This window comes from Pezoporus wallicus, unplaced genomic scaffold (assembly GCF_028554395.1).
Source record: "Pezoporus wallicus isolate ANWC-B61680 ecotype Strahan unplaced genomic scaffold, APGP_CSIRO_Pwel_v1 contig_9238, whole genome shotgun sequence".
Taxonomy (NCBI): domain Eukaryota; kingdom Metazoa; phylum Chordata; class Aves; order Psittaciformes; family Psittacidae; genus Pezoporus; species Pezoporus wallicus.
The window spans coordinates 2,136,442-2,164,068 of record NW_026636792.1 but is presented as its reverse complement, the minus strand read 5'-3'; the positions used below and the strand labels follow the sequence as shown (position 1 = coordinate 2,164,068).

General features: G+C 49.8%; 1 protein-coding gene across 1 annotated transcript in view; it reads right to left on the bottom strand.

Annotated features, from left to right (window-relative positions):
• Nucleotides 1-15,791: 15,791 nt before the first annotated feature.
• Nucleotides 15,792-27,627, bottom strand: part of B4GALT5 (beta-1,4-galactosyltransferase 5) — a 37,823-nt gene continuing 25,987 nt past the window's right edge. Inside the window, exons 3-9 of the mRNA XM_057401748.1 lie at nucleotides 24,651-24,764; nucleotides 23,743-23,867; nucleotides 22,958-23,074; nucleotides 21,946-22,133; nucleotides 21,597-21,719; nucleotides 21,093-21,194; nucleotides 15,792-18,893 (exon numbers count right to left, since the gene is read on the bottom strand). Of these exons, the coding sequence (XP_057257731.1) occupies nucleotides 18,746-18,893; nucleotides 21,093-21,194; nucleotides 21,597-21,719; nucleotides 21,946-22,133; nucleotides 22,958-23,074; nucleotides 23,743-23,867; nucleotides 24,651-24,764 (917 nt within the window). The 3' untranslated portion in view covers nucleotides 15,792-18,745. The remainder of the gene's footprint in view (nucleotides 18,894-21,092; nucleotides 21,195-21,596; nucleotides 21,720-21,945; nucleotides 22,134-22,957; nucleotides 23,075-23,742; nucleotides 23,868-24,650; nucleotides 24,765-27,627) is intronic.

Below are 27,627 nucleotides of genomic sequence, written 5' to 3'. Positions count from 1 at the left end.
TGCCACCAATGGGGGTGGCTTCTTGGAGGGGTAGGAGAGCTTTGGTTTCAGTGACATCCAGTCACAGCTGTAGGAGTAGCCCAGATTGTCTCTGCAAAGGGTCACTTCCAGCCTTTCTTGGGTTATTTTGCATCTGTAACTTGTATCTAATGAAATTAATTTTGATTTGCAGGATTATGAAGACCATTTTAAAGCAGCTTATCTAACACTGTTCTCCTTCCCTGGTTTTCCCCAAAGTGTTTGTGGGTGATGCAGAAGGCTGCAATAAGCCGTTCTCGAAGCCTGTCTTGGATAAAACTTCCTCACACAGGACAGCACTACTCCCCATGAATTTTAATGGGCTCTTCTAAACATGCCCTTTTGCTGTACACATGAGTTCTGCAGGGGAATAATACCCAGCACCAGCTAACCAGAAAGAACAAATTGGATGTAATCCTGCAGATTGAAAACACTGCAATAAACTACTGAAAACACAGCTCTGCTTCCTCGATCTTGGAGTGGAGGATGCTGAGAGCACAACAGTTATTGCTGCAGTGCTCAGCGGAGGTTGGAGGCATCTTAAGATCACATTTATGGATGCTTGGATGGCTTCTTTTTGAGGGTGACAGGGACATTTCTCCTTTGCCTTGGATTTGCAGCCTGAGACCTTCTCCTAAAGGTAGCTTTATGTGCTGCGTCTTTCAGCTCATTGCTTACCTGTCATTTTGCTTTTTAAAATGCATCTGGAAAAGGTGGAGCAAACCAGGTTTGACAAGTGCTCAAACCAGCAGTGAGCACCTGTCCAGCGAGCAGAAACCCCTCTCAAGTCCTTCAGCACAAAGAGGCCCAAATCCACTCCCAACTCTAAGCTTAGGCAGCAGAATTCCCCACAGCCTTGCAGCAAAACTTTTACCTCAGTGTCTGACCCCACCATCCCTGCCCCATTGAGACTCATTTTCCAGCGTGACTAAGCATCTAAAAAGCTCAGTGGTTTAGAAATCGCTATAACCTCTGAACTTCTTGTGTTGGAGTGCTCTGAAAAGCATTTTGCTGCCCAAACTCCTCATGATAACCCAGAATTAAAAATCCTGGTGAATGCTTTATTTTCTGCCCAGAGCAGTTACAACACAGCTCTTCTGTAAAGCACTTGTGTGCGAAGGGCAGAGGATCTGGCAGGGAGGCCTTTGAAATCCCTGCCTGTGCTCCTGCCAGCTCCAGAGGGGGATTCAGCAGGGAGGTTCCCTAGGGAAGGCAGAAATCACTGCCGCCTGGCTGCAAGCAGATGAAGAGATGTGGTCTGGCCGAGCTCCTGCAGGTAGTGAGAGCCTTTGGGGAAGCAGTCGTGGGTGCTCCCATCCGCTTGCTGTTCAAGTCCCTGCTGGCTGGGAAGGGCAGGGGCCTGAAGGGAAGAGGAGGAGAGGTCCCAGGTTACAAACCAGCAGCATGGCCCCCAGCTTGGGAAGCATCTCCTGCTCCATGCAGCAGGGGCACAGCGGTCACAGCCACAGAGCAAAAGCACCCAGCCCAGTGAATCACATCATGGAGGGCTGGTTTAAGGGCAGTGATGAGACATGAGAACTTGACATGGTCACAGCCTTCACTAACTGGGGACTAACTCCTGTCCCCATGTCTTCCCTGTCTTTCAGGCTGCAAGCCTCTGACCATCCCCATTCACATGGTCCCTGGCACGGTGAGGTTTCCCTCCCTGCTCCTAGCATTTATGTTTTGCCATTCCAGTAACCAAAGTAATAATGGCAAAGATTCCTTAGGATTATTGCATTAGAGATTCTTATTTTAAGAGAGTTGCCAGCTCCCTACCTTTTTCTATTTACATGCATTAAATATTAACAATCCAGCCAACATAATGCAAAATTTAAAAGGCCTTTAATTCAGGCAGTTATGCCCCAGTAAATCAGAAAATCCCATCAAATTCCCAAGATTATCACTCCCCAACATGTTTCAAGAGCAAGCAGCCATTTCAGTGGTTCACAATTGTTCTCCAAAATCCTTCGACGGCCTATCAAGTTCAAGCTTAGTCCCCATTTTCAACTTACCTCCTCACTCCTGATGGGATGTGGAACAAGGCAGAGTACCCAGCCGTAGCCCTGGGGAGCTGCTGGCCTTTGGGGCTGTGTGAGGCTGTTGAGGGGTGACCCTCTCACACCTCTGCCTTGGGGATCAACACAGCTGGAAGCACTGACGTCCTCTGCCCTGGCACCTGGACTAGGAAAAGCCCACCTTCCTTCTTCCCTTCAATGTCAACACAGATCCTCTGCTCGGAGGCCGTTGCTTGCTTGCTGGAAGGAGCAGGGTGTTTCTCCACCCCTTACACACCACCTGTATCACCCTGCATGCTGGGGAGCACAAAGCATGTGGAGATGCTCTCTCCAGGTTTATTCACCCTGCCTCTGTTTTCTGACATGTTCACAATGGTCAGCCACAGTCTTGCGCTGGAAAACCAGAGGTGAGTGAACCAAGCCCATCCCAGCACTCACTTGTGCATCTCACAGATGGCTGCTCCTCAGACAGGCTCTTTCTCTTGCACATAAAAAGTGAAGGTGGTTCTCAATCAAAATCAATAGAGAAGGTTAATTAAATACCTCTGCTCAGCAATATATCAAAGCCTCCTCCTCAAGCCCAGCGTGTGTGCAGGTGATCTTTGCCTGCCTTGCCCAGTCAGATCACTTTGATAGAGGAAGGGCTGTGCAAGGGGGGGACTTAGGGAAACCAGCAGCAGTTCAGCTTTTCTGATTACTAAGGGCAACGCAAGTATCATTTCAATAGATCTTATGGTTCATAAAGCAGCTACAATTTATTCTTAGCCGAAAGCTATTTATCCTGCATGGGAGTTTTTCTCCTTTCTCCGGAAAAAGACTGGGTAAAACATGAATTGACTTTTGGGGTGCCACATGGGATTACACAAACCCTGGTCTTTGCCCTCCTGAACCCTGCCTTCAAAGGAAAGGAAGAAGGGAGGTGGATGGTAGCAGTTCAGAGACCTATGTGGGCTGAGTGAATCCCAAGGGCTGGGGGCTGCAGGGAACATGCTGCCTCTGAGAGCAATTACCCAGGGTCCCAGCAGCTGCTTTTCCAGTTAAAACAGCTAACAGCCCCAAGAAACACTGCAGACAGGGGAATTCAGACATGCATTGGAGAAAGCACGATTTTCGAGCTTGCATAGTTTCTTTGGTGTAATAAATGTATTTTATTCTGTAATAAAAACTAGATTTGCTTGAAGCATCTGTAACAATAACTTGAGGATAGCTCAGCTGTTCCGCTTTTCCAGCCCTGGGGGCTAGCAGCTCCCCTCCACCTCTTCTCTATGGCTGCTCAGATGACTTGGCTTCTGACGAGTCACTGTAGAAGGAACCATGAGTGGGTCCTACCGCAGCCATGCAAAGACTCAAAGTAATGTTACACAGGTCATGGACCACTGAGCATGTGGCATTAGAAACGCTGTCCTTTGGTTTCTCTTTCTTGCTTACCAAAGATCCTGGCTTTGTCTTGTACAGATGTGCGTGCAGAGAGGATGTGCACCGGCCACCCTGCTTTAAAGTCAGAATCAACAGTATGAACAACAGGTCTCAAAGGATCTTTTCTTAAAGCAGCCATCTTCATGGATTTTAATTTAGCAAACCAAGAAAGACCAGCTCAGTTTGCAAGAAATTGACTAAAACAAAAGTTTCCCTGTGGAAAAAGATTAATTAGGATAGAAACAAGGACAAACAAGCAGCAATGCCTTGGGAGCCATCCCAGAAACTTCAGTGGTTTGTTTTACAAGTCTTTGCAGCGCAATCTGAGACCAAATCTCCCAACCATTTGCTTCATCAGGAGAAATGTGATGCTCCAACCCTAATATGGACTAAAGCACATTTTTGGGGGGTGACTTTGTAGATACAAATAAATCTTTTGGCCTGCTCAGTTTCCAGGATTTAATGCAGTCTTTCCATACCCTGCAGAAGCACCCCCAAAATAGAGCAGGAGGCTGTCTTGGCAGTGAGCAGCCTGGAAAGCTGCAGCATGGGAGGAGATGTACTTTCTAGCCAGTGCCTTGCAGGAGGTCATGTACAAACATCAGTAATTACAGGCAAAGCAAGCCATAGTCCTTCCGTGCCTTTGTGCTGGGTACCACCAGGCTTACCAAAGGCACTGCTTTGGCTCTCAGGAAAAATAGGTCTCTCCAGGTGTGGAATAAAGGGTCATAAAACCAGCTACTGCCTCCTCTTCCCCACTTCAAACATAGCTGTCCTGCTGGGGAAAGCTGCATGGGGCAGCAGCTCCCTGGTGCTATGAGAAGGCGCCGCAGCAGCTCTGAGCCAAGCAGATTGCACAGGCTCCAGCCCTTGGGGAACACCAATGCAAACACAGCCAAGACTTAAACACCCAACTGAGCATCTCCTGCCCAGCCGTGCTGTGTGCAGGTCTCCTGGACCAGCCCGTGTTCGGGCTAGGAGCCTGAACTCCAACAGGAATTTTTCCCAGCATCTAAATACTGCACTAATGCACCTTATACGTACACAGGTGGGATGCTGAGTCACTCCAGAGCATCTTCCCTCCAGTTCTCACTTGCTATGTTGCCATCAAGGAACATCAGCTCTCTGCCCAGCCCCTGGGGCTCACTCTAGAAATAAAATCACAGTGTTGTGAGTACTTGAGCTCATGAGTCCATTAGCTATATTTAGTTCCCATCTTCCCAAGGATTTGCAAGAAAATGGATGAATGTGCAAACTTAATTGCAAGTTACATCCTATAGATTCTGACAGTTATGTTCTCCCTTGAAATATGCCTCCAGGATGCAGTTCTTTTTGAGTGTATCTAGTGTTCAGTTACTCAAAATGACTGCACAGCATGCTGGACCTCCCCCAAGCACCCCCAGACACTTGGCATCAAAGCTTCAGTCTCAGAGCTACAAAGCGGAGTGCAACGTTTTCTACCAGCTCTTCATCGCAACGGACTAGTCAATACATTACTTGGTTAAAAAGCAGCAGTTAACTATTATCAACAAGCATATGGAGAAGTGGAAGATGACCAGGGGATGGAAGGCAAGCTCTTGCTGGTTTACTCAGTTTTCAATTTATATTGAACCCTGATGTCCTTTTCTGGCTGTGGCATCCCAAAACAGCATCTTGCCTTGTTAAACCCCATTATTTGTAATCTGATCTCTTTCAACTCCAGTTCAGAAGAGGCCAAGAGGAGGAAAATACATCTAAAATGATAAAACAGTCACTTCAGAAGAACCCACTTCTGCTTCTGCATTTGGAAGACACCTGCTTGACCGACCCAAGTTATTCCGTGTTCAGCTACTTGTATCTTTGCCAAAATTAGACCTGTTGAGCTTGGAATTTTCCATGTCATTTGTTGGTCTCTAGTAGGAATAAAAGGCCATTTCAGGAAAATTAGCTATTTTCAATGACCAGATCAAGGAAAAATTACACATTAACAGGGACGAGATGGTTATTGGAAAAGAAATAAAAAAAGTGAGAGATTCATCTGACATTCTCAGGTTGCACCTCTCTCAGATTAACAGGAGAGAAGAATTAGGATTTTATGGGAAAACACTAATTTTAGCATTTCATATCAATCAGATGCTTGATTTTGCAATCCAAATATCCTTCTAGCAAACTAAAGGAATGAAATTACTCTTGACTGCATTGGCTACAGTGGAGTCAGGGTCTTAGGAGCTCTCGCTCTATATTGCGCCAGTAAATAATTCCTGCAGTTTGGGACTCTTCTTGGTCAATGGTATAAAACCCAGCACCTAATTAAAAAGATGAGTATGAATTTGTAAAAGCATCCGTACAGTTTGCTGAGGAATAAGCATAAATTTAACAGATGGTTTCGCTGTGTGATCATACACTGGAGATACCAAAGGTATCCGGTGATTTTTCTATGTGATGGTCTTTCTCCAAGGCTAAGGGACTTCAGCTGGATTCATCAGCATCACCATCACCAGGAGTACACTTTGGAGGAGAGCCACAGTCCAGACTTGATGCACGCTTACTGCTTGATGCCACTGACTGCACACTGTTGTCCAACACACTTGCCCCTGCTCCCCATGGCATGCTGCAGTACTGAGGAACCCTCCTCCTGGAAATCTTTCTTGGTGTTGTCTGCATTGAGAAATCTGCTCTATTTAAGCTCCTTGGAAAAAAAAAATGCCACATCCCAACCATTTGATCCATCCCTGGTGCAGCCAGCTTGGTGCATGTCCCTTGGTTCTTTGGAGTCTCCTGACCTCATGGGAATGGAACAGTAGCAGGGGGTCACAGGGAGGAAGACCCCAGAGGGGTCAGTTCTTTGGACAGCATTTCAAAGGAAAAAGAAATAGGGTAGCTCACAAAACCAGGGCAGCCCCTTCACTGGAACTTTCCTTTGGCAAATAACAAGCCCCTGCACAGAGTAAGCTTGATGTGGTGCTCTGGTGTGGTTTGTCTCCATCCTTGCCCATCTCTACCTCTTGTATTGTCCCCAGAGCAGTGATGGTCCCCTCCCAGCCTCCACGGCAAAGCTGCAGCAGGGAAGAAGCTGCTTCAGCAGTTAAATGTTCCCCATTCTTGCTAGAGGATTTTGTCTTTCAGTCCAACCTATCCAAGGATTTTCAATGAGCCAGACCAGCATTTGGAGCCCACACACCAAACCTCTGTATGGAGCAGGACCACCAGACCCAGTATTAGTGGGTGTCCTGACCTCACACACAACACCTACCGGAGTTTGCATTGCTGCAGGGCTGGATCCATTTCTCCCCTTTCTGACCATAGCAGCGAGAAGGCAGCAAAGCCCATTTGCTCCTGTGTTATAGAAGGTAAGACAGAGGGGAGCTATGGGGTAAAACTGGTTCTATATTTAAGGCCTGCATTGGGTTGTTATGGCAACAGGAATTCCAGCCACCACCGCGGGCTCCTCCGAACGCCTCCCCGCTATCCTCTGCGGAGCCCAACTCTGCATCACTCAGCAGCCGCCTGCCTAACACTAGGGCTGAAGGGGAGGGGAAAGGAATGTGCAACTCACCTTGTCACAGAAAGCTCTTTCCTCCAGAAGTGAAAAGCAAATGAGAAGAAAAAGCTTAAATAAATATGCCTACAGATACAGGCACTGAAAGCCAAGTCTGGCAGCAGAAAGGCTCAGACCCTTTCAGCTGATGGGCCCACAGGGGCTGGGAGCCACCAGCACAACAAAACCCACTTGGTGTTTCCCCAGGGGGGACAGCCACATGGCTCTTGATGAAGGCAAGGTGCCCAGGGGGTTCATCCCAGAGGAACGGGAATGAACCCCTCCTTCCATACCCACTACTGGTCCTCACCAGGGCAGACCAGAGGCTCGCACATACGCTACCAGCAGTCTGTCTGTTGTGGTGCTGCTTCCCCAAGCTCAGCGTCCTTTGTCTGACTGTTGAAAGTCTGCGTTTCATCCATGCAGCAATAGGAGTGACCAGAGATAAAGAAAACAGCCTCTAAGGAGAGATGGAGGGAAACAGGTCAGCTAACTTGTGAAAACAGAAGGTGGAGCGGAGATGGAGTAACAGTTTTCCATTCATAAAGATTCCTGTGGAAGAGAAGGATGACTTGCTTTCCATATCTGCTGAGAGCCAGACAAAATAAAAGGATGGAAGAATTAGGATGGCTGTTGGGAAAAACCTTCAAATCAGAAGCACAGTAAAGCCCTGGGGTAGCCTGCCCAAGGAGACATCATTAAGACTTCCAAGAACAAGGTGCTTCATCATCTGTCAGGGATGGTCTAGACATATTGATCTCGGCCTGGTACAGGAGGATGGATTAGGGTACATCTTCATGTCTCTTCCTGCCATACAGAGCTGTGATTTTTCTATGAGAACCTCATGTGTGCATTCACACTGTTCTTACACACACCACAGCAACCATTTACAGCAACCAGAGTCTTCACTGCAGTGACTGGAATTAGGTCTGGTATTTTAGGAGGCAGCTGAGGTTCCTGTTGTCACCCCTGGCATCACTTCACTTTGCACACTCAGCAGTTTTCAACTTGCCTTTTCCTGGCCACACCAGCCTGGATGCTGTGTCCCCAGCAGCAGCATTCACAGGTCTCTGCTCCATTTCCTCCCAGCTGATGTCCTTAAATTAGCAAAACCCATTATTAACCTATCAATCACAACCTAGCACTTAGATACGGCTGTAATGCAATAACACCTTTCCTGCAGCCCATCAATTCCTGTTCTTCTAAGCTGCTTCTGTTAAACAGCCTTGCTTGCTCTGGAGTTAACAGCAGCTCATTGCATCCTACCAAGAGTCAAGACTCCCTTGCTTACTGCATTAAAGAAGTCAGGAGACTGCGCACAACATCCCCGTGCACCTGAACGGCCTGCATTCACTAATAAGGTCTACAGACCTCTTGTGCTGTTGTATAAACCTCTTTACCTTGCACGCCACACCAGCTCTATGCACAATGGCAAAACCATGCACAGCGTGCAATGGCTGCAGACCACGGACACAGGGCAGCACCTCTGTTCGAGGCACTCAGTCCCCTTAAACACAGTGTCCCAAGCTGTCCAAAAGTTTTCTTTTCTGGTAAATTCAATTCTATGAACATAAAGCTTGGATTTATTGGTAACCAAAGCATGCAGAAGAGGTGCACCAGCCCCTGGTTACATCCATGGATCAGCTTTGCAGCTTCTCCTCTGCTTCTAGCTACTTTTTCTATTCACCTTGAACTGCTGCCACGGCTGCAGGATGCTTTAGGAGAAATAGGAGAGGCCAAAAAACCACAGGGCCTACTTTACCCTAAAAATAAACCCCCGAGAGGAGTCAGAGTTATTAAAATGGTGAGTAGATGAACTCACCAGCTCTGTTGGTGAGCCCCCAGAAAGCACGGGGAGCAAAACACAAATCAGTGTCAGCACCACTGTGGTGACAAATGCCACCATCCCAGGTCACACACAGCACCGAGTACTACAGCTGGCTGTGAAACAGCCTCTTGACAGTGAAAACACAGTTACTGCAGTGTAAGACAGAGGAAACACAGCCCATCGGCAGCGCAGCAAAGTATCAGATTGGCCAGAGTTGGGTATTTTTGTTCTTGTTGATAAATAAATGTGAAGAAATGTGATGATTAAGTGGAAGCAAAACAGCACTGTTATCAATACAGGGTGCCTATGCAGTACATTAAACCCAAGTAATGTAAAGAGCAGAGCATACCACATAAATAATTGATTCTCTTTTGGTAAGCACACTGCCACTTTAGCTGCCTAAGTCCTCAAGAAGGGGCTGCTCTTTAATTAAAATGTAGGCATTTACAAATGCACGTGGGCCTTTAATCATTCATATTTGGCTTGGCTGTGCACTAGAAAGAATAAAGCAGCTTTCATCTTTCTGTAGATTACACCCAGCAAACTGCCAGGGCTGTGAATGAGCCCAGGAAGTCTGTGTTGTGACGAGGGTGTTTTGGTCCCCTGTGCAGCAGAAAGGCATCTGGGAAGATGCATCTGCTGAGGTCAAACCAAAACCAGAACAAAGTTCTGGAGAGCCAAAGCGATGCAGAATCAAGCTGCCTCAGTGCCTGTATTAAAGCGGGTGCTCCCCAGCAATTAGGGATATTATGAAGGCAGATAACCAGAGTGCAGATGATTTCAAAGGGTTTAATTGCTTTCTTCCTAATGACACGGCAGGAAGAGCCCTCTCCCTCTTTCTCCAAACCTCTGGCTCAATGGGAACTTCTCAGCTGGTTTGTGGGGGTCTCAATCTGGCCTAGGAGATGGCAGTGCAGTGGGAAACTCAGCCCTGGTCTGAGCAGTAATGTCCTCAAAGCAGATTCCAGCCCAAAATACTGTGCACAAAGTAAATCAAATGCATTCAATGCTCATTATTTTGAAATCCCTGGGTTTGTACCTTAAGCTGCTGAGTCTTGAGAGCCCAGCACCACGAAAGCAGCATTTACCTGCATGGTCTGCTGTGAGGCATAGGTCCATGCATAGATCCTGGACTGCTCTGCCCCAACCTTCAAGAGCTTCAACAGCTCACAGTGGCCAATGATCAATTCCACAGGTTTTGTATGCACTGAGTGATCTAAGCCTGCCTCAAAGCAGATCAATCACAGTATTTCAATGAAAATTAACAAAGGAATATTTAGGTTAAAACAGCCCAGGGACCATAACCCACTCTACTGAGAGCTTGCATCCCACAGGGAGGTGAGAGCAAAGGAAGGGTTTGCAGCTGAGGTTCTGTGCTGATGACGTGTGGCTGCTCAGGGAGAGGCTGCAGCTGAACCTAGTGGCACCGAGCATCAAGAGAGGATTCTCCTTCACCTCTGCCCAGCCAAGCACGTCCACCTGCATGGACCAGAGCTGGGGCTCTGCCCTGCCTCTCCCCTCCTGCTCCCAGCTGCGCTGCTGCTCTGGCTTTTCACAAGCAGAAGTTTCCAGAGATGCCCTTTGACAATGGCAGCCTCCTTCTCCACTGCACAGAAGCAGAAATTCAGGTATTCAGGTGCTAACGTACAGCCTTGCTGCAGCAGAAATGCAGCCAGGAATGCAAAGTCTTGCTGCAGCCACTTCGCACTATGTATCTGCAGCTAGGAAACCAAGCCTGAACTGATGTGGGTATGCATACCACAGAAACACCCATCTCCTTTCCCAGGTGCTTTCCCAGGTTGTCCCAGCATACATCCCAACCTCCCATGCAGGCAGACAGCCAGACTGTCACAAACACATTTCACAGCCCACTCAGAGCTCATAAAGCCACAGAGGACTCAGCTCCCCCCAGTTTCCCTCTGATAGCCAAACAGTTTATCCAAACAGAGCATCAGAACGTGGGGGACTTCAGCTCCTTTCTAGGCTTGGCCAGGTCTCTGCTGGGGGGCCAGAAGTGCCAGTGATTCCTGAAGGATGCTGCACTCTCCTAAAAGACAGAGGAAGGAGCACCACAGAGGCAGGTGACTGAGAAAGACTGGTGCAGTGAGCAGGATGGGGACTCCAGCTGAGCCCCAGGGAGAGCAAGGGTGCTGGCAGTGGTGCCCTACTACAACACCAGCCACAAGAGCACTTGGGCTTCTAAGCCCGTTCCTGTGAAGAAGTGGCTCCAGCTCCCTGTGTCCATCTCCTGGCGTGACAAAGAGCTTGCAGCTCTCAGGAGGCTGACGGCGTTAGAGCTAGGCTTGTTTATCTGATGTTCCTACAGAGTAATATCAAATCAGACTGCAGTTTATGCCAGGGGAGGAGGAAAGCGGGAGCTGGAAAACGTCCAAGCTTTAAAGCGTTTTATTCTAGCTTTGACATTGTTTGAAAGAAGAACAACGTTGTGTTGATAAATATTAATGGAGAAAAGGATTAAACAGAAGGGTAAAATGAAGAGGAAACATCGTACCGGCCTTTGAGGACAAGCATCTCTCTTCAACACAGAACTGCCCCGGATCGTGGCCACAGGACAACAAAATCCTCCGCAGGCCCAGTTCTGCCCCGTGGAGGGGCAAGGAAAGGGAGATCCTTACCCGACATCACCGAGGGGACGCGGGTTTGGGGTGTCCCCAGCGCCGGGGCCGGGCTCGCTCCTCCCGCAGCCCGCCGCCAGGGGGGGCCTTGGGACCGCGCTGCCGCCAGCACCGGCCCCGCAGCATCCCCGGGCCCCGCAGCATCTCTGGGCCCCGCAGCATCCCCGGGCCTCACCGCGGCTAGGGCCCGCTCGCAGCTCGGAGGAGCTGGGGGCCACCCCGCTCAGCTGAGCGCTCCCCACAACGGCCGGCCCATTGCAGAGCATCTCCCAGGCCCTCCTCTGAGCTGCTCAGGGTCTCCTCCACGCCCGGTCCCCAGCCCCGATGCTCCCAGCCCCATCAGCATGCCGGCCTGGGGCGAGGGGACCAGGTCAGGGTCCTGTGTAGCTCTGCCTCACTATTCCTCCTCCTCTGGGTGGGACGGGACCTGCGGGCACAGCTCCTCATCAAGGTGGGAGCGCTAATTGCTCTCCCCGACTGCACTGCTCAGCCCGGATTCTGGGTTGCTCTGAAGCTCTTGCTTATTTGCAGCCTGTTGAAATCAAGGCTGCTCTCACCCACCTCAGGTTAGGTCTGAGCTGTATCTCTGCAGCTTTTCCTTTTTACCCCATCCCTGGGATTGTCCGGCTCGCAGAGGTTTGGCAGGAGGGCAGCAGATGCAGCCATCCTGTGTGCTCCATAGGTGGGGTGCAGCCCCTTCGCAGGGTGTGTGGTTGCTTTCATTGGCAACGACCACCTCAGGCAGGGAGGCAGAGAGCAGCTCGGTGGGGATTCACTCAGGCAAAAGCTGACCTGTGTTCAGGTAACTCCCCTGCTCCCCTCGGGCAGAGCCCTCAGCTCCCCATGCGCCCAGTGCCAGATGGAATCACTGCTCATTGAGCTGCTGTAAACCCTGGCTCCTTGACTCCCCTCTACATGGGCTCTAAGCCCCAATAGAAATAAGCTCTGTTAAAGACAGGTGGCTCCATCCCCCTCTGGGCTCGGCTGGCTCTGGGGTTATGGCATCTCCAGGCTGCTCAGTCACCTGTGAAGAGTTTCCAGCAGCTCTGAATTATAAATGAATTTGCTTCTCCAAATGAAGGTTTCTGCTCAGGCTCAGGGATTAGGTCTCAGCCATGTGCTGGAGACAGTTACTGGTAACAAAGCCTCCATACATACCCAGCGATGGATCCCAAGCCATCACCCCCGTAACATGATTAGCTGCCTAAATGCAATCAGAGGGAGCAGTGCTGGGACAGGAGTGGGGAGGCTGGATATTGGCTGCCCAGGAGTGATTCCTGGGCAGCACAATATTGGCTGCATCATCCCCAGCCTGCCTTGAGGGGAAATGCAGACTGCAGCATGGCCGAAATGTGGCTGCAGAGACTGCGCTGAGGCCGTAGATTTACTGTGGTGCTCTCAGGGATGCACTGCCTGTCCCTGACACCTCCCAGAGCAGAGCAGGGGAGGGATGATCCACCTCATCCGGCCAGCAAGTCACGGGGCACCACCACAGCTCACGTTGGTCCCAGAGCAAGACACTTATCACAAGGTTTTATGGCGGGGGAAGCATTCCTGTTCAATGGGAACTCGCTGCACCAGTGAGCTCCCAGCAATGGAGTCGGTTGTGCAAGAGAGTCCTGGACGTGGCCATGCATTCCTGGCCTTTAGAAACTACCCCTGCGGCTCGGGACGGCACTTACAAAGCTGATTTCCCAACTGGATGTCCAAGCATCCCACAGCTCTCCCAGGCTGACCAGCTCTGCCTGTTTGACCCAACCACCCACCCACCCATCCTGTATCCCCACCAGTGCTGGAGCGGGTGGCATCTGCCGTGTCAATGAGGGTAAAGGAGCAGTCCCAGCGCCTGTGGCTCACAGGGCAGTGTTTGCTCTTGCTTCACCCAGGTGATTGTTATTTTTTCCTCTTTGCTGTTCTCTTATCCAAGAGCAAATCGCAGGCACACACAGTGCCATCACCACTGATGGAGAGCCTGGGGGCCATGGCATGGACCGGCCCCTGCGGCACTGCTCATTGCTCCTCACACAACACAGCCTGCAAGCCCAGATCAACACTGCCCAGCCCTGGCCTGATGCCCTCCTGCAGCCAAGCTGCCACACAGGAGCAGGGCTGGGGGCTCTCCTGCCCCCCAGGGAGCACAGGAAGGGGCTGCCATAGCCCAAGGGATGCCCTAATCCCTGGAGGACCATCACCAAGGCTCCTTGCCCCAGTGGGTGCTGCTGGGGGCACAGCAGGGCAGCCGGTTGGCAAAGGGGACACCCGGGGTGGTGAGAGAGAAGATGCTAAGGGCAGGCAGCAGTGCAGCAGATATTGCCATGGGGCTGAGCTATTGCTACTGATCGTGGGAGAGGAGTGGGGCAGCCCTTGGCTGTCTACCTGGGAGAGTCTTTGAGAGGGAAGGGGTTCTTTGGGCAGCCCTCCCCAGCAGGGTTTACTGAGGGCAGGTGCCTGAAACCCACAGTTAATCCTCCATGAGCCCGCTCCTCCTGCCCCCTTCTCCCCTCACCTCTTGCCTAACAAGAGTCCTTCTTAAATAACAGTCAATATTGTCACACTGCTCACCTATGGGAAGAATAAGTACCAGGGGACACCTTGCCCTTCCCATGGGAAATGTGCCTGGAGCAGCAAATCCCCAGGCTCAGGGGGCCATGCCCAGTGGGAGCAGCATCCTTCCCTCTGTGTGGGGAGAGGCCAACACAAGAGCCACAGCACCTTGGCAGGAAGCTCGAGCACAGTGATTCATGGCCCTGCCTCCTACCCACCTGCTCCAGGGAGGAAATCACTAACCCTGAAAGGGAAGAAACTCATTTTCATAGCCCCATCTTTAGTTACAAGGGTGCAGCCACCCCTGCTCTGGTGCCTATAAAAAAACCACCTCTGGCAGGAAACATTTATGCTGCATGAATCCTTGGGGGTAAAAGGTCATTATGGCTTCTGTGGTATTTATCTGATGTTTGGAGAAAGCCTCATTTCTAGAGCAGGTGCTCCAAAGGGGAAGGGATGGGTGCAAAGCTTCATTAGCCTCTGCCGCTCCACAGCTCACATGGGATGGGTGCCATAAAAACATAGGTGAACAGGACAGAAACTCCTGCCCCAAGCTCCTGCCCAGCCTATCCAGCAGTTCCTGGACAGGGCACCCGCCCCAGGGCTGCTCCAGGTGGGCTAGGATGCTCGAAGCCACAGGTGCCCTGTGGTCCAGCTGCATCCCAGGCCATTGCAGGTAGGTTTATTGTGCCACATGGAGATGAAGGGGAGAAAGAAGTGGGAGGAAACACCCTGCTTTGGTGGCTCTTCCTTTATGCACTCTGCATAAAAACTTGAGGATTTTGCACTGCAAAGGCTGAGCTGTTTTCCAGCCTGAGCAGGGAGCCCTCTGCTCCACAGACATGGGGTGCTCAAGAGGAAAGCCTCAGCACTACCATAGCTGGTAGCTGTGCCAGAGCTACAGTGCCATGCTGGGCCCTCGCAGGGCTCTTCTCTTGGGCACCATCCTGGCACAGCCCATGCAAAAAGGGGCTTGCTCCCAGCTCTTTCTTTCACAGCTGGCCCAGTGCGATGGTCCCATGAACAGCTGAGATGAGAGCTGGAAGCTTCCCTAACCCTTCCCAGTTTCCCTGCACTGGGCAACCCCAAAGTTCTGTGTGCACCCATCTCCTCCAGCCCCTGCAGGGGTGATGCAGGCAATGCAGCCCCCACAGGTAGGGTGCACCCATGGAGGAACACAGCCCTGACCCATACTGGGGTCAGGGAATCCCAACAGCTCCCAACCTCACTCCTGCAAGCACAGGGGGAAGCAAGGCCATTGTCCTCAGGGTGGTGGCAGTGGCTGGAAGGATCCTGCCATCCCACAGGCTCCAGCCAAGTGCCATGGGTGGGAGGAAGATTCCCAGAAGACAGAGAGCTAAATAAAGGCAAGGCCTGGAACAACCCGGGCTGCCAGTTATTTATTCTAGCATGCCTGCATGCTGCCCGGCAGGAGAAAGGCATTTTAGAGCTGCCACAAGGACACTTGTCTGTGTGCCTGGGTTTATTGATCAAAAATCTCATCTCCAGCCCTCCCCATCAACATCTTCGAGCCCTGCACCACCTTCAGCCAAGTATCTTCCTAAACACACCTCCCTCAAAGCAGCCAGCCCCTCCATCACTGAAGCAGATGCTTGGAAAATAATAAGAGTAATAAGAGGGTAATAAGAGCTTAGGGAGCAACCCCATCCTGCACTCAGTTTGCTTCTGGCCAGCCCTAATGAGACATTTCTAACCAGGGCTCACCTTTCTCCACTCAAACTTCAACCAGCACTTACCTCCTATGGCAAAAAAGCACCCCCCAACCTCCTACAAGAACAGCAACCAGTGCACTCTTTGTTCTCGAGTATGTATTTTTTACTGAAAAAATCATTCATAAATTAACAAATACAAAAATGTACAAACACATGGGTAAATAAATGCAATGACACAAAGGATTGCTTTGCTGAGAAGTGTGTGTGTGTTTTCAAACACTAGTCTTCAGTGCAAAAACGTCCCCCTGGCACCTCTTACAAACAGAACGGTAAGCTCGAAAGCCATGACGATGGAAAAGCTACTTTAGAGTTTAAAGCCACTTCTGATGGTGAGCGACCCGAAGCGCGCGGCTTTTGCTCTGACGGCACCTCCTTCAGAGGAGCAGAGCTTTACAGACAATTATTAACTGTCAAGAAATAGTTCTGCAAATAAAGCCCACATGGCTCATTTGAGAGAAAAAAAAGAAGAGAGAAATCAGCATTGAACAGGACCTGCCCTGCAGCGGGGCTGAGCGACGGTGGGGACACGGAAGGGGTGAATGAGTGGCCTTGTTGGATTTCAGCTGCCAGAGTATGTACAGGTTCTCCTTAATGCGAGAATTTCTTACACCATAACAGCACATGCGCTCGACAGTATGTTTTTAACAGTTACATTTACTATACAGTATTTGACATAGCTGATAAGATTAACAGTGCACATTTTCAGATATTCCACGTTTTATAAAAGGGGGGGGGGAATCCAACGTGATTAGAACAAAGGAACTATGAAGAGGGATGCTGCTGGGGGGATGGACCCTTTCGTGCCAACCGTAGAGTGCATTTCTGAGCAGAGGTAACAGCTTTTTGTTCAACACAAGGTGCGATGGGTGTCAGGTACACATCGAGGGCTGAGGATCCCGACTAAGGTAGTTTAAACACCTACTCACACACACATGCATGATTCCTGGGGTAGTGAACTTGGACTGGTTGAAATACATTCCTTGTTTGAAGCACCATTAAACAAAGACAGATTTCTAGCAAGGTCTCAAGATGAAAGAAGAGAGGAGCAGAGCAACGCGGGTTCAGCATCTGAAAAGGGTCCACGTGAATTAGAGATCGAGATTCAGAAGCAAAAGTCTTTATTGCTATATGCGCCATAAAAAGCAAATCCTCACCTCTGCCTACAAATAACCAGGTTGAATCCCCTCAGGAAATGAGTTTAAAGCACATGTAAATTCAAAGACTTTAAAACCTAAGTTACAAACTTATCAGCACTTTTCAAGGGCAGGCTTGCTGTCCTCTCATACCGGCCGATAAGGATCTACACAAGAACTCGTGTTTTCTAAACTAATGTCTTCTGGATACAGGTTAGGAATGCCCTGGGCAGTCACACCCACAACAGATGCGTATGGGGATCATACGTCCATGGAACTGAGAAAACAATGTAAACCATGAGAAGGAAACTGAAGGCAAACAACGCAATTAAAAGAAAGTTAAAGTACTTTGGAGGTTAAGTACCCACCGCTCTTATGTATAAACACAAATTAAAAAGCAACCCCCAATGTATTTACTTTTAAGTCAGAGAGGTCCAGTAAAAGTGACTGTGTTGGTCTGTGTAAGGACTGGATTGAGTGTCAGTGGGGAGGAGAGCCCGGAGCCCAGCTACCCACAGCAGCACAGGACAGGAGGGGATGGTAGATGGGAGAAGGCAGGGGGCACTCCAGTTTGGATGGGTATCAGACCAAGCTCCCTGGTTCCCGGTCCTCATGTTTTCACTAGCTTGATGCACGTGTCCTTCATTTCTCTTGCTCCCACTAACCTGTGACAACCTGCCCCATGGGCTGTGCCTGTGCCAGCGCTGCTGTGCCGATGGCGATAACCAAGTGCACTGCCTGGCTCTGACAGCACCTTGGTGTGCTGCTGGACTTGCACACTAAATACAGACTAAAACAACTTCTAAAACTGTACTATTATGTTGTAGGAGCAATAGTAGGGTGCTGTTGGGCTGGGGAAGGCTCAGTGCCCCATCCCAAGAATGGCACATGGGCAGGAGCGGCCAGCACAGGGGCTGCGCTTCCTGTGGCAGCATGGATGTGAGCTCGAGCAGTCTGCCAAGCTCACACTTGCCATCCATGGGGTAGAGAGCAACAGGCAAGAGGTTTTATCCCATATGGCTTTTGGATTCATTTGCACATCATGTTGCAGAAGTGACAGAAAGGGGAGGTTTACCATAAATATTCCCATTTCCTCACTCTCCCTGGAAAAAGCCACCCGCATGGTTTCTGGAATGAGCGATGACATGGCTGTGTTTCTCATCTGCTACACTGGAAAGTTTAGGGCCCTGTCCCACAGACATTTCTGCATATGCACATATTTAGTCATGCAAGCAGCCTCACTGGCTTAAAAGGGAACACCTTGTACAAGTACAGTGATGCACACACAAGTGTTTGCAGAAATCAGGACTAAAATGAGTGACCGTATGTAAACCTCTAGCTTGGATTTGAGCCATAGGAGAAAAATTAAAAGGGGCAATTTACACAGCATATTTACACTTACACTTCTTTAAGAAGCGATTCTGTTGTATATACTTCAAGCAGGTCATTTAAAAAACCCCACAGACATAGAAGAATGATATCAGAAGTCATTTGATCTCCCGCTGGGGCAGCTGCTGACTGAATCGCTCCCGACGTTCACTATGGAGAAGCTGGAGTCCCTCAGCTGAGCTGCTTCCCAGAGGAGAAAGCACATCCGAGGTGAGTCCCAGTGCCAGAGATTGCTGGAGGAGGAATGTGGAGGAGACAAGAGCAGCAGGCCAAACCGTTGTCCTGAAACCCAGAAAGCAAATGGCGGAAGAAAGAGACTGCTGAGCTTGCTGCATGAGTATCGGGCTGGATTGGTACAGCTAGGGCAATTTGTGCGTGCACTTTCAGCCTTATTCTCCAAAATACTGTGATCCTTCATTAGACAAAGTGTTGCTTGTCCTCGATAACCCTTGGAAAAGGAAGTCTAGCGTGGTGCTTTCGTGGTGAAGGGCAGAGCAAAGTTATTTTCTCCTCTCAATATTCGGTCACCAGAGCCAGCTCCGGTGTCAGGTTAACAGTGATGTTCTTATACAAGGCGTCATACGTGACGTTTGGAAAGTAGTTCAAGTTATTGAGGCCGTCCAGGGCTTGTCTTTCTTTTGACTTCCTCAGCAAGGCATACCTATGCAATGAGAACCAGAGTCCAGAGTCAGTTCCACATATCCCACAGGCCTGCGAGGTCCTTCCAATGCTACTAAAACACCCTTTAACAGTCAGTCCCAACAGCAGCTACAAAACAACAGATTTCAGAGCCCTTAATAAAGATAAATGCCACATTTTCTACATTGAGTATCTACATTAAATGCCCCAAAGTTTAGAAAATTACAGTCCATCACTTGATGAAGAGCAAAATGCTCTGTCCCGCCAGCATCCAGCTGTAAAAACAACCTCTAACTTCAGCCCAAGGCCTGTGGGTCTCATTCCTAGAAGGGGGGTGAGCTCAGGGGGTCCTGTTGAACCCTCACCACAAAGCAGATGAGGGGTGATGTGGACCTTTCCATTTTTTAGCAACTGGATCACAAACAAGAGCAAAACTAAATGGTTTTAGTCAGGTGATAGGGGACGAGGAAGTAAAACTAGAATAATGATGATTTGGGGAAGGAAACTGCAGCTGGTACACAAGAACAGCCTCAACCAAATTTAGGGGCAGCATGATGAGATGTAAGGGCTAAGGGTGGGGGGGAAACAAACTAAAATAAGCACAGACATAGGCAGCACCAGGGCAAGAGGGAACTGAGCTGAGACAGGGAAGGGATATGCCAGGAGGAAAAGGAAGATGCTGGCTAACAGCAAAGAGGGAAGTGCCAAAGCCAGTTTCAAAGAAGTCACAGCATCAGAACACAAGCAGGACACTTGGTGTCTTGGTGAACACTTTTCTCCTCCATGGATGAGTTTTGGGTCTCCCTGCTTGGGTGGGAGAAGCAGCAGACTTCCAGATGGCAGCAGCTAGCACTTGTCCATGGCTAAGGGCAGAGCAGAGGGGAGCAGAGATTTCAGGAGGCACAACTCAGAGAATTATCTATTGCCAAACCTTGCCTAGGCTGGGTGTCAGGCTCCAGAGACAGCAGTGGAGGCAGAAGCACCCAGTGGCACAGGTATCAGCCTCACCGGGGAGAACCATTGCCTTGCTCATCTTCACTGCAGATCCCTCCCTCCTGCAGCACTGACCCACAAATCCTGCTGACATAGGACTAGAGCTCCTGCCCAGGGTCAGGAGGAGACCAGGGAAGCATCAGGAACAAGTGCTCAATCCACTGCACTGCCAGCCTTCCACACCTCAAGGGTTTGACCACATATACAGCTTTTTAAGCCAAAACCAACTTCTGTTTCAAGAGTGAAATGAGAGAAGCGTCTCTTATTCTGCTTGCACTCTGACAGAAATGAAAACTAGGGCTAAAGATGACATAACCTCAAATGGAAACTCCCTGAAACGAGTCTTCTGTAAGAAGAGACCAGCAGACAGCTCAAATGGTATCTGCAACATAAACCCTCCCTGCTGCCTCTTCTGCCAGCAGCAGCCCGGAGCCCCTCTGCAGAACAGAGCTTGCACTGTCCAACAGCTCATCACACGAGAGTCAATTCCTGCAGCTGATTGTAAAAAAGGTATTTCTCTGCTGATGAGTTTTCAAAAGACTCAAATTCTACCAAGGTTCCCAGTCATGCAACCAACCTCTGCACCCTCCAAACAACCATGTGAACAAAGGGGTCAGGGCCCTCTGGAAAGCTCCAAAGAGAACATAGCTTTTTGAGAGAAAAGACTAAATGCACACAGTACTTGTGCTCCTTAGGCACAGGGGACAGCCACTGCTCCTGACGGATGTCCAGAGTCTTGCAAAAGAGCAAAGCCTGAATTCAGGGGCCCTGTACACCCACCCTGATTTGGGGCCAACAGGCAGGAACAGAAGAATGGAGAGGGATGAGTTGCTCCATCTCAGCACTGCAGTGGAAGTGTGTCGGAGCTGCTGCCATCTCCCTGCTTGCATACACCATCATTATAGAATGGTTTGGGTTGGAAGGGACCTTAAAGCTCATCCAGTTCCAGCCCCCTGCCACAAGCAGGGACACCTTCCACTAGAGCAGGTTGCTCCAAGTCCTAACAAACCTGACCTTGAAAACTTCCAGGGATTCAAGGACCTCTCATCAGAGGGATACAGGGTATGAAACAGAGAGACGGAGGAATCCAGGCAGCACTCAGTCTCCATCTCCCTGCAGTTAAGTTTCCCTCGTGAGTTAAGGCTGTTACTGCCCTCAAACAGCTGCCTTGTACATGGTACAGATTCTTTGCAAAGAGCTTTGGGATTCTTAAAAATAATGTACTTGCCTTCCTAGGAACTGCACTTCTCCTCGATGATGGTGGGGAATTGATTTGTATTTCCCTGTGTCTCCTTCTGGTCGAGTTACCGAGTAGCCTGCGTACTGCACTCTGCGTTAGAAAGGGGAGGAATAAACAGAACATAGGAATCAGTCATTGCACTTGCTGTGTCATCAGCACTTGCCAGGGCTGCACAGTTCATGCGCACGGGGCTCCAACAGCAGCTTTGCCTTTCCACCCAGCAGATAAGCTTATCCTTATGCAAACCTCCCCATTCCAGCCTGGGCCCCGGGCAAGTCACACTTGGCACCTCCAAGCTTCAGCTCAACAAAGATCAGCCTGAGCTCAGCAGTGTGGGATACTGCAGACAGAGACAGTAATTTCCCAACCAGCACTTCTCTGTTTGCTTCCCATGTACTGCCTGGAGCAGCCCCTGCTCCCTCCGAGACACTGCAGCTGGGCTGGCTCACAGAACCACCCTCAGAAGCAGAGCTCAGGGACGAGCTCCCATACCTGTTCCAGAGGTCATCATCTTCACCGCCCCAGCCCCAGAAGGCATTAGGGAAACCGTTGATCTTCTGAAACTGCTCAACAGTCAGGCCGCTCACCCCACCGAAGAACTCGTTGTAAGGGAGCCTAAGTAGGAAAGAAGGGGTTAGGGCAAAGCCCACCAGGGCTGCAGCTCTCCCGCCTGCAACGGGGGAAGCCTGAGCTGTGAGGATGCTTTCTTCTATTGCCCTCTCATGCTCACTTCACACAAAGCCCCAGAAGCAAACAGAGATTAGTCTTTCCCTTTAAAGAACCAGAATCTAACACTGGCCCCTTAGCTGTTATGGTAGTGGGGAGGAAGAACAGTGCTTACAGATACATGTACTTATCCAGCTTGGCTGCAAAGTGCCTCGGCATCTGTCCACACCCATAATAGTTACGGTCATTTTCTGGTATGTGGTCCACATCGTGAAAGATGAGACAGTCCCAATCCAAGTCCTTCATTGCTTCCCGAAAGCCAACGTTGAAGAGCATGGCACGGTTAAAGGGTTGGTTTCCAGCCTAGGAGGGAGAAAGTTCCTTCTCAAGAGAAGTCCCGTGCAGTTCGTGCTCTGCATCTGCATTCTCAGCCTTGTCTAGAAAGCTGCAGAGGGCAACCAGCTCCCACACTGGTGCCACAAAAGCAAATGATGTACTGGGACAGACTGGCAAGACCAACCAGGACTTAAGTGTTCAATTTTGCAGGAGCAAAAATAAAGATGCTAAAGTCCTATTACGTGGATGCTTAAACAAAACAACCCATTTTTGATCCATCTTTTTAAGATGAACTAGATATGGAGAAACATCTACTGGGTGGATGAAGCCAGACAGCAGAAGTGACAGGTTCACATACACATCAAATGACTGCCTTATGTTTTACATTCATGAAGGTCATCTAGAAACTGGGCACACAAGAATTGCCTAACTCTGGTCAAGCCATTTCTGTGCCTATGGGATGCTCCGCAGCACTACTTCAGATATACAAAAATAGCACACTATTTAAACTGCAAACACCTGGATCACAGTTGCCTTTTTAAAAAACACCTGCTCCAATACAGGATTAACAAAAAAAACAAAACAAAATTATCAATTTTTTATGTAACTTTTTAGGTAAAACCAGTCATTTTGGGTCACACCTCTCAGCTGCGCCACTTTTATGCAGAATGGGACAACTTCCACATGGCAACATGAACCCTGAACCTGCCAAGGGTCAAATGATGTGATCTGGCAGGTAACCTCCTTGGCACACAGCGCAGAGCTACGCCTGCAGCTTTGGCAGGCACATCTTTAGCGCAGCACATCCGTGCCCCAGCGGCTGCTGCTCCAGCCCCCCAGGGCTCACTCACTTGTTCCACGACGTAAAAGGCGAACTGTAAACGTTGCCGCTGCAGCATGGGAATAAGGTGCCTGAAGAGGACAGGAAGATGCTCGTATCGATTGCGGAATGGGATCAGGATCGCCACCTGACAGGGAGAGGACACGGCTCTTACTGCACCGAACCAGCTACTCCTGCTGCCGAGCAACCCTTGGGACTGGCTGGTGTGGTGTTACAGGAGCAACACTAACCATGGTGTCTCAGCTGTGCCATGTAGGGCTGAGCAGCATGAAACCCTTCCAACCTCCACAACATGGATTTCCTAGTCACTTTGGGGGAAGCTATTGCTTTGGGGAAATTCAATGCAACCTTGAGTGGAAGGGAGACACACAGCTCCCCACCTCCATTGCTTCTGCCCATGCCAAGACCTGCTACCACGCTGCCCTAAGCCACCTTCCTCTGCGGTCAGGAGTCTCCCACACTGCCACCTTGCCTCTCTGGGTCAAATCCCACCCAGGATAGGGCAGCAGGGGCAACGGGAGGGTCAGCAGCAGGGAAGCAGGGAGGAGCTTGTTGCCTGGCTCCTTCATAGTCCATGCAGAAACTCAGAGCTGACTCATGCATCACTAAAGCAGCCCTTGAATTCAGTGTTTCCTCCCTAGGCACTGCAGCTCCACACTTCAGAGATCCTTATATTCATTACTCTGAAGCTGCAGTACATCAGAGATGTTCCCAGTAATGTCTTTCCACCCCCACCCAGGACTCTCTGTTCCCCTGTGCTCAACAGTGACATGGGGCTGCCCAGCTCCCCACTACCTTCCAGCGAGGCAGGCAGTCACTCGGCTTCCAGTGGCCTCCCAGCTTGATGGAAGGGTCTTTTGAGAAGAACTGGTGGATATCCTCCATCGTGATCTCGCTCATATTTACATCAATGGGGCCCTCTGCAACACAGCGGGGAGAAGCAGAAGAGGGGGTCAGGAACTGCTGTGGTCCTGAGGCAGCTTGTGCCTGCTTGGGACAGAACATTGCTGCACCCCTGCCCTCTAGCCCCACCACTGAATGCAGACAGCCTCTTCTTTTCCCAAGCACCAACAAAAATGAATAGGAAATGCTGCTGGCATGACTTGCAACACCTTCATCTCCTCAGCAGATGGGCTCTGCTCAGCCTTGCGACTGCTGTTGGATGCAGTTCTTCCATCAGAGACCCGCACTGGCCAGGGCACCCTTCTACACCTCCATACAGTTTTCCAGCACACACAAACCCCCACACCTGAGCAGGGAGCCCAATTTTCCACTGCAATTTTGCTTTGGTGGAAGCATTTCTCCCAGCTGCAGTTCCCTCTGGGGTGGATCCAGCCCCGTGTCCTGCACCAGCCCCTCCTCAGCTGTACCAGGACAGCTCAGAACTGGAACCAGCAGCGCTGCCGAGGGGGCACCAGTGCCCCTTGAAAAGGTCTGGCGAGCCTCTGCACCAGCTCACAGTGTTTGCCAATCAAGGGGCTCCTGCTTCGGCATCGAGACCTGCCTCCAACAGAGCAGGGATTAGTGTGAGTGGGTAAACAATGAGTTTCCAGCAGGGGACCGGGCTCCAAACAGCACTCTCATTCATCTCCAGGAGCTGGCAGGGAAAGGTGCAATGCTGGTGAGCTGGGGAATGCCACAATGTGCCCTCTGAAGCCATGGGGAGCAGGAAAGGGGTACAAGGCCACTGGGATGCTACTCACTCATAGAAGGGAGCCTCTCAGGACAGGTGTGGTTGGGGAAGTAGGTAAAGTCTTCAGGAAGAAACGTTGTGGCTTGCAGAAAGGTGTCATTGTGGTTCAGGTCAAGAGGATAATCTGGGGGATGGGGAACAAAAAAGGGAAGATTTAAAACAAGTTTACTTTTGATCTGCAGGTCTTTGTTATTTCCAGCCACCTCCTTGTGTGAGCAGCCTGTAAATGCATCCATGGCTGAGGATGTCCCCAGCAGCATGGGGTGTCCCCGTGCAGCATGAGCTCTATCTGGACCTGCAATTCAGGCTTCACATTTTCTGACCTAAGGAAGAACTTTCAATGTCACCTTTAGGTATCACAAACAGCTCAAAGCAAAGGAGCACATGGCACTTGGAAGGAAAAGCTACTTGGCACCTTGTCCCTGAAGGACCACGGCACAGTGAAAGGGAACATGCTCCTCCAGTGGGTCTTTTCCAGGTCTCAGTGCCAGTCAGGAGGCAGGGAAATCCTGCCTTCCATCCTCCTCAAAAGATCAATGAAAACGATCATGTTACACACAGCCTCTCCTCCAGCTTGTATTGTGCAAGAGCAGAGGAGCCCAGCACAGCATACTTCCATATTTCTCCAGTACCACCATTTCTCTGCATCCTTTTTCCTCCTGGGCAAAACCCTTCCAGCCTCTTACACCTGTAAATGTCTTCAGGAGGTTTTTACATTACTGTAGAAAGCAGAAGTTCATGGTTAAGTTGCAGCTTTGCATAACGCATCCTAGTCAAGCACGACTTCATTTTAGGCACTAGAGTTAAGTTCCCTGCACCAGCTGCTACAGAAAGATGCTGCCTCTCCGCTTTCTCCAAGCATCAGGTGCTTAGCAGAGGGTTGGCCTTTAGATCCACAGCACCAGCACCAACCTTACACCCTGCAGAGGTCCTGGAAAGCAGCCATTTACAGCTGAGCCACCCAGTCCCATCACAGGCAGCTACCAGAACAACGTGCTCTCGTCCTTTCCAACTACCCTGACATGCGCAGGCATTCCTGCAGCAGCTAGCTGCAGAAGCACGCCATGGGGCTGACAGTCACCATGCTAATTCAAAGCAAGAACAGCCCTGGTTTCTCATGGGCATAGAACAAACCAGGTGGTTTTCAGGCACATGGAGACAAAAGAAGGTCTAGTGTCCACCCCATCATACACTGAGAGCTGTCCAGGTAGCTCTGCAAAGCCTTGGGCACAAGGATTGCAAGTGACCCATCAGTAAACAGTCAGGATGGAACTGGATGATCTTAAGGTCCTTTCCAACCCAAACCATTCTATGATTTACAGGAGGTAGCCAGATTCAGTTATTTTACTGAACCAAGTGTGAAATTCAGTTTTTTTTTCTTTTACCCAGCAGCTATAACCTTTCAATTCATCTCACACTTAGTTTCAACAACATATTGATAGCGAAAAGGTTTCACATATTTCATCCCCAGAGCAATTTAATAAACCCAGAATTACAGTGTAATGAGGTGAATGAATCTGCTAAGATTAAGAGACCAAGTCATATGTAAGGATAGAGACATTTAAGTCATTGCATAAGCACAGTATATTTTCCATAGCAGAAAGGGTGCTGCATTTAATAGCCACATTAATGATATATCAAGAAAAAATAATCTAATGACAATTTCATCCTTTAAAGCAAAGCAGGGAGGGTTGCCTTTACCTGCAAGGTCAAGAATCTTTCATTTAAATCAACTGGGGCAAGTCATTGCTGGCCTGATATTCCAGCTTGCTTTATTGTGCTAGTAATCACGTCATTAATACTGCTTATTCATGCTAATAAGTGGTACACAAACTATTTCAGACTCAAGATGGACTTCTAAACAGAATCTAAGGGCTTTCCAAGTATGATAGATAATGTTTTGGATGCTTGATACTGCTCTGTATTTTAATCACCAGATTCCCATTAAATCCCTAACACTAGAGCATGCTCTCAATACTTAGCCCAGCAGATGATGTACAGTGAAGCTCAGCTCCCCCTTTTTGCACCAAGGGCTGCCTTTTTTGCTTGCAAAAGCACAGAAGGGATCCCTCTTGGCTCACTGAACAGGAAACCTATTACTGCATCTATTAGCAAATGCTGGAAAAGTTATAAATTACTTCCTCATTTTAACACGAGAGGAAAAAAGCTAAGGGCAAAGAATAAATGCAGATGGATGGGGACAGGCGCCCTGTGCTTGGTCACCTTGCCATTCACAGTGGGGTACTGCATTTTTAAGGAATCTGCCAGAAATTAAGGTCCCAGGAGGACACATGCACAAGGCAGCACTGCACAAAGAACAGCACACATGATGTATGGGAAAGGTTGCAGCTCAGAAAGCATCAGCCTCCAGCTTCCAGTGCTCCCATGCAGCTGGAACAGGGACAGCTAGAGAGGGGCCGCAGTGTCTTCTGCCCAACTGGTTTGTGACCTTTGCCAGATCACTCCCAGCTGCAGCATCCCTGTCCTTCCTCTGCACGCCTCTCCTTGGAAGAGTGGAAGGAATGCAGGGATGAACACCCAGTGCTGCCCACAGGGTAGGACAGGGGCAGCTGCTGGGGCAGTCAATGCCTCTGGCTGGGTCCCCCCTTGCAGCCATACCATGTGGGTTTGCTCTCCTGGCCATTGCACTAGGGAAGGATGCATACACCAAGCAGTGCCACCACTCAGATCCCACCAAGGCTCCTGAAAACAGAGTCAAGGAGGGAAGATACTGATCCTGGTGTTAGTATAATGCTTGCAGCCACAGTGCCATGTGCCTTCCAGATGTCACCAACATCAATCATGTGCCTGCTGCTTTGACCTGCCTGCCAGGGAAGGTCACCGAAGGATGGTGCATATGTCAAAAACATCCTTGCAGCTGGAGTTCTTGGGGCAGGATAGGCATCAGCCCATGCCAGAGCTGGGATGGAGATGAGGCTCAAGCAAAGCCAGTTATTTTCAGTTGCAGCAGTACTGGCATTGCTGAC